Source organism: Medicago sativa, chromosome 3 (assembly GCF_051527215.1).
Source record: "Medicago sativa cultivar Bolivia chromosome 3, Bolivia_mono, whole genome shotgun sequence".
NCBI lineage: Eukaryota > Viridiplantae > Streptophyta > Magnoliopsida > Fabales > Fabaceae > Medicago > Medicago sativa.
Window position 1 is genome coordinate 63,879,675 of NC_140751.1, and position 6,601 is coordinate 63,886,275.

At 31.4% G+C, this 6,601-nt stretch overlaps 1 protein-coding gene across 1 annotated transcript; it reads right to left on the reverse strand.

Annotated features, from left to right (window-relative positions):
- Positions 1-756: 756 nt before the first annotated feature.
- Positions 757-2,607, reverse strand: LOC146939088 (Acyl-CoA N-acyltransferases (NAT) superfamily protein). Its single transcript, XM_085752892.1, has 2 exons — positions 2,300-2,607; positions 757-1,799 (listed from the first exon to the last, which is right to left on the reverse strand). Exons 1-2 carry the CDS (start codon positions 2,474-2,476, stop codon positions 810-812), a joined length of 1,167 nt encoding a protein of 388 aa, XP_085609018.1. The 5' UTR covers positions 2,477-2,607; the 3' UTR covers positions 757-809.
- Positions 2,608-6,601: the final 3,994 nt, after the last annotated feature.

Consider the following 6,601-nt stretch of genomic DNA (forward strand, 5'->3'; position numbering starts at 1 on the left):
CATGATAACCTCATAGGGTAGAAAAAGTAATGACCTAAAGTTTATCCTCTCTTAAAAAGTAGACCGTGGTTATTGGAAAATGATTGGTGGACATCCTCTATATATATATATATATATATATATATATATATATATATAAATGTATACATTTTGAGGGAGAAGATATATAGAGTGATATGATAGATATAATATTTAGTGAAGTGATGGAAAGAGAGAAATAGAAATCAAGCTAGGTGTTGAAAAATACAAGGTGTTAAAAAATACAAGGTGTTCAAATATCAATCTTGTTAACTATTAGAAGGCTTAGTTCTTAGACCATACCTTTAAGATGGATGCATTTGTCAAAATATAAACATAAAGAAGGCTTAGTTCTTAAACAAATGAAAGGAAAGAAGAGGACAAATGTTATTTTGATCCATAATTGTGTGAGGTTTATTGAATATAGTTTCCATATAATAATTTGATGAATCAAAAGGATTAATAGATGATATATTTGAAGACTAATTAACTAATGAAAGACACATAAGACGACTAAATTGATTGATAGAAGTTACTCCCTCCGTTTCAAAATATAAGCAAAATTCACTTTTTAGGTTCATTCATTTAATGATGTATGTGGTCCATATTATGAACCACATACATCATTAAATGAATGAACCTAAAAAGTAAATTTTGCTTATATTTTGAAACGGAGGGAGTACATTCAAATATGTATTTGTAACTTTGATACATTCTACTATTATGATGGCACCCGTCTCCAAGCATTTATTTTTGTCCCCCTTTACTTTTTTATTTTTTGAGATCATACTTTAAACCTCTCTTGGGTCTACAAAAAGAGCTCTTGTAGGTGGGATTCTGGTTAATTCATGAAAAGTATTAATTGAAAGTCCTTCATTTTTCAGTGCCTTTATGCACCACAAATCTTCAGGGCATGAGAGCAACTTCCAATGTGGAATGTGATGATTGAGTTCATCTCTTCCTCCAACTTCAGTCACAATAATCTTACACTTCTCATCTTTACTCTCTTTAGCCATATTGTGCACATATTGACATAGAGCTTTCACTAGCTTCCCTGAAAATGGCCCTTCATGATACACACCATACATAAAATAAAATCCAAAAGGGTTAAAGAAATCAGGTAAAGTAGGCAATTTTAAACATGGGAAAATTTTATCAATCAAGCACCAACTTTTTGTGTATAACAAACAACAAAAAGGTGCTTTTCCTATCTTTAACTTGAATATCTCACCACTATTCCATACACTAAGCATAGCCCAACTATTTGGTACTTGTCCATTAGGCCCAATATTAATATCATCTTTAAAATATGCCATCCATGTCCCCAAACTTAATTTATTCCTTAATATATTTCCTATATCATTAGGAAAAAACTCTGTGGACCCCATGAATCTTCTATAGAGTGATTCAGCTTGTTCAATTTTTAACCTTGATATTTCAATGTTGTTTGAGATTTTTAATGAGTGATGGTTCACAGGGTTAACAAGAATAGATGGTGTCCTAAACTTTGTGTAGTTAAACTTGTTCATGAAGAGATTGACTGATGCATGATTATCTTTCTCTGTTGCCATGTATGCATAGTCCACATCATTAGAAATGAACCATTCTTCTAATGTTCTTACTAGGCTTGAACCAATCCCTTTTCTTCTATGATGTGGAGATACCCTTAAGCCTAGGGCATACCCTACTTTTGCCAAATCCTTTGGTGGATGTCCTTGAACAGTTACAACTTTTATAGAGCCTTGAATGACACCAACCAATTCATTGTCCAACTCTGCTACCTAACATCCAATTAAGAAGTTAGTGGTGGACATAATGATCAAAGAACTAGAAAACATGGTTTTAAATTGTGGTCCGCATATACAGTTGTGGCTGCACTTACGGTTTTAAATTGCGGATGCGATTATTTTGTGAACCTTTCTATTATAGTAAAATGCAGTTGATGTAGTCGAAATTGCAGTTGCAGTGACTTCAAAATCTTCAATATATATTGCGGCCACATTTGCAGTTGTAAACTGAAGTTTAAAACCATTGTGGCCGCAATATAAAGGGTTATGAGATTTACGCATAGTAACTGCAATTTCGACTACATTAGCTACATTTTGATGCAATATGAAGGTTCACATCATAACCGCAACCACAATTTAAAATTGTACTAGAAAGAACAAGGAGTATAAAATGGGATTGATCCATAAAAGGAAAAGAGAAAAGAAAAAAAAGGGAAATCATAAATGAAGTTAGTATAGTTAGTGTAATGATGTGTTATAGTAATAGTATATACCAGCATCATGTACATGGGACTGTTTCGAATCCTACAAATGGGGTCACCCATAGTGTCTGTGAAGAGAAACACACTTTCTGATGGTCCTACCTCACATTTTCTCTCTAAATTTTCAACTTGAGCTCTATCAGCTGATTGACCCTCATAGCTTCTGATTCTAAACTTGTTGAATTCCATATCTAAGTGGAAGGAACTTAAAAGGTATTTGATGCAAATAAAAAGGAAGCAAAGGAAGTGCAAAGTAGCTTAGAAAAAAGGAAGCAAAGTAGCTTAAAAGTACACAAGATGCAAAAATAGCAAAGAAGTGCAACTAACGAGTGTAGGAGTTGAGATATAAATACTACATTATGACAATGATTTATATGGAGGGGGATAGGAAATAAAAAACAAAAAATGTAAAAGGAGGTGGGAAGAGAGAGAAGGAAAAAGATTGGAAATTGAGAGAATGTTCTTTATGAGAATCATCAATAACCTAGGCTTCAATAATAATAGTAGACAAAAATTTGATTAATAATAGAATGTGTTTTTTGTCTCTAGCTTTTTTGTGCCTAGTGGCCACTGGCCACTCATTAGGTTGAGGTAATGTTGTTGCTACTACTTTTTATTTTCTTTTTCACTCCTTAATGATTCATGGTCACTTAATTATGTCTTATTTGACACTTCAAATTATGTAAAACTATCATTTTCCATGTCCTAATTAGTCCAATATATAGATTTGCAAATTTACACTCACTTATTTTTTTAGTGGATGTAAGTTAAAAATTATAGAATTTTCAAAAAAATTAGTTAAAATTTATTAATTTAGACACTAAAAAAATTAGTGGGGCGATAATTTTTTTTAAGAAGCCAAATAAATAAGTAAATTAAAAAACCCAATCAAGCACAAGACGTAAAAAGAGAGAATAAAAAAATTCATCTGACAATAAACAAAACAAACAAACAACCAGAAAAAAACACAAAGCTCAAATAGTGGAAAAGTCGAGAGAAACTGAAGGGCTAGACCACCATGCAATTAAATCAAGACAAAAATATGGTTTCCTAACCATTAGCCAACATGAAGTGAGAACTATAATCTTATCTACAACTTGAAAGAGAGTTAATTGTTTGTTACCAAAAGTCCTTGAATTTCTCTCTTTTCAGAGAATCCAAATACAAGCCAACCAAAATACTCGAAAACATAAATGAATATCCTTGTTAAACAAAAGAGTGTGCATACACACATTTTTCGACAAAACACATGAGATCCCTAACCAATTAAGAACATAAGATCAAACATTTTCAGAAAAATCGCACTCAAAGAAAAGAGGTTGAATGCTTTCTTCTTTCCTGCACCTTGTTAGAATAAAAAAGAATAAGATATATGAGTTCTCCTCCGAACTAAATTATCTTTTGTCAGAATCCTATTGTTCAGTCACCTACAAACAAAAAGCGATACTTTCAACGACACTTCTTTATTTCAAATAAACTCAATATGTGCCAAAGAGTCTAACTGCTCCACTTGAGTCAACAATCGATATACTTCTTTAACTGAATAACAATCTTCAAAATAAAATTTCCACGCCCACTAATCATCTACATTGTCCTATAAAAAATGTTATCCTCGAAAAAAAACAACGCTTGACGAACTTCTCCTCCTCCCACGCAAATATCCTCCTTCGCCACCTGCCCACCTCCAACTACCACCATCCGCATCCCATCCTAACCTATCCATCTCCGCCATAAAAACATTATCATTATCAGTTAACTCAAATGGTCTTCTATATCTAACAATACTTAGCCATTCCCATCCTCTAACACTAGGTAAATATTTCCACCACAAATATCTCCCTCCTCCTTTCACTTAACTTCCCTCAAACCCATGTTTAGCAACAAGTTCTTATAGGATTTGCTAACTTGCACCTTCACTGATTTTTAAGGTGCTATAAATAGCAAGATACTGTCTCCATAAGTATTCAATAAACTTAGAGTTATAGCTTTTAATTTACACCCACCAAAAATTTAAGGAGGTGTAAATTACAAAATCCCTTTTTTTCCTCTAGCAAAGCACTTAAATTGTGTTGGTATATTTTTGTCGATGAGGTCTCAACTCAATGATACGATCATGCTTCACCTTATTGTCTTCTAGTTAGATGCAAGGATGGAGGGGGGACGGTTGTTTGATAGGTTTAGATATCTCTTTGATCTATCAGAAACTTAGTTGTTTTCTATTGTTGAGATGTGTCCTTACTTAATTTTAATATCTTTTTTAGTCCTAAAAAAAAAATTACATGTAATTTTAATACGTGTTAAAACTAAATTTGTTTAATTATCCTTAAGCTCTTAAATTTTTTTATGACTTTTCGGAGACACGCATAGAACATTATATAAGGTTAATTTACTAAAATTTAGAATTTTTTTAACATGAGATGAATTAAATATGAATTTTTTTAAATGACAAAAGTTCAAATTAAAGTAAGACAAATATGGACGTAGAAATCAAATTTTGAGCTAATTTTTGTGGAGGAAGTTTTAGTAATGTTCTTAACACATCTACAAAAAATTGTTCGAAAACATAATATTTTAAGCATAATTAAACAAATTTGGATTTGAGAAGGGAATAAAACTGAGTGCATAATTTTTTTATTGAGACTTAAAACACTATTAAAATTAAGCAAGTACTAAATTTAAAATGTCTCAATTTTATAGGGATCGAACACATAGTTAACACTAATAAAATTCATTTACATAAAAACTGTAACATTCATTCTTTTATATGAAAACGTATAATTTTCAAATAAAGAAATGTATTTGAATATTATCCCAAGAGAGAGTATAATTTAACCATATTTTTTGTGTAGTTCAGAGTTTAACCGGCATATAAGTAAAGTCTGACTAATAATTCTTTCATCCATCAAACTCATATTCGATTGAACATTTCCTTATTTCGTGAAATTTATTTATTTTATTTTGTTCGTCAAATAGCCCAGTGACTAAAAATTCACTTTTATAAAGTGAATAAGTGAGGTGTCTGGACTACGAATGTCAACACATGCATATATTATGCAATGTCCATATCAAATGAGTTAAACTCACGAGAATTATTTTTTACAATTTCTCGGCTTATGTGTGGCATCTGACCTTTAGCTATTTTTTTTTTATCTAAGGCCATCATTTAGCTATATGTTAGACAATAAATTGAAACGGGGATGTTATTTATTTTGTTGTTATCAGAATATTTGGTATAAAGTACCCAAAATGCTTAGATGAGATTACACATATCCAGGACGGATTTGGCCAGGGCATGGTGTGGCAAGTGCCACACCAATTTTTTTTTTTTTAGTTTGCTTTATAGTTTTACTCATATATTAATACAAACATCTTTTATGTTTATACATGTGTCTATATTTTTACTCATATATTATTAATACAAACATCTTTTATGTTTATACATGTGTCGATATTTTTACTCATATATGAATACATGAATCTATTTTTTTTAATATATACATATGTCTGTATTTTTACTCGTATATTAATAAGCGGGCTATTTTTTGAATTCTTACATGTGTCTATACTTTAACTTATATGTTATTACGGAGTTTTTTATTTTTTAATTTATACACATGTCTATATTTTTACTCATATTTAATACAGAAATAATGTTTTGTACAATTTGTGCATCTGTCTATATTTTTATTCATATATCAATACAAAGATCTTTTTTTTATTTTATAATTTCTACGCAACTGTGACTTACTTCCAAAAAAAGAGTGCAACACGCTCAACCGTCCCTATGCACGGGTATTCTGCTAGAGCATTTGATCTATCTCTTGTAACGTCTTTATTAAATCTAGTATTATTTAATTATCTGACAGAATTTTTTTGCCCCACTAATATTGTGAGTCCAGATCCGCCCCTGCACATATCTATTCTATCTTAACCAAAGTCTTAACTCTTAAGGATTAGTCTTTCCAATTGAGTGCAAGGAAGATGTACATGTTACGTTGAAAAATAAAAAAGAATATGTTAAATAAAGTAAAATGGGGTATTTAGTCAGTGGTGCTTACTGTCTTCTCTCTAACAGGATACCTCGTCATGATTTCGTTACCTCATATCTGTTGTGGTGGAAAGATGTTTCGTTGGAGGTGTCGGTGTGTTTGTTTTACGGCTTTTTCGGAATAGATTGTCAACTAAGGGGAATTTATTTCGAATAGGTATTCTTCCTCAAGAGTCCCAATTGTGTGTTGAAGGTTGCGGCGTGGTGGAAACAGCGCAACATTTATTTCTGGGTTGCAGCTTTTTTGGTTCAATTTGTCATCTTGT

Excerpts from the sequence above, each read along its gene's own strand:
- LOC146939088 (XM_085752892.1), bottom strand. The coding sequence starts at position 2,476 with ATGGAATTCAACAAGTTTAGAATCAGAAGCTATGAGGGTCAATCAGCT. Across the intron at positions 1,800-2,299 it reads GTCCCATGTACATGATGCTG|GTAGCAGAGTTGGACAATGA; the intron begins GTATATACTATT and ends ATTGGATGTTAG.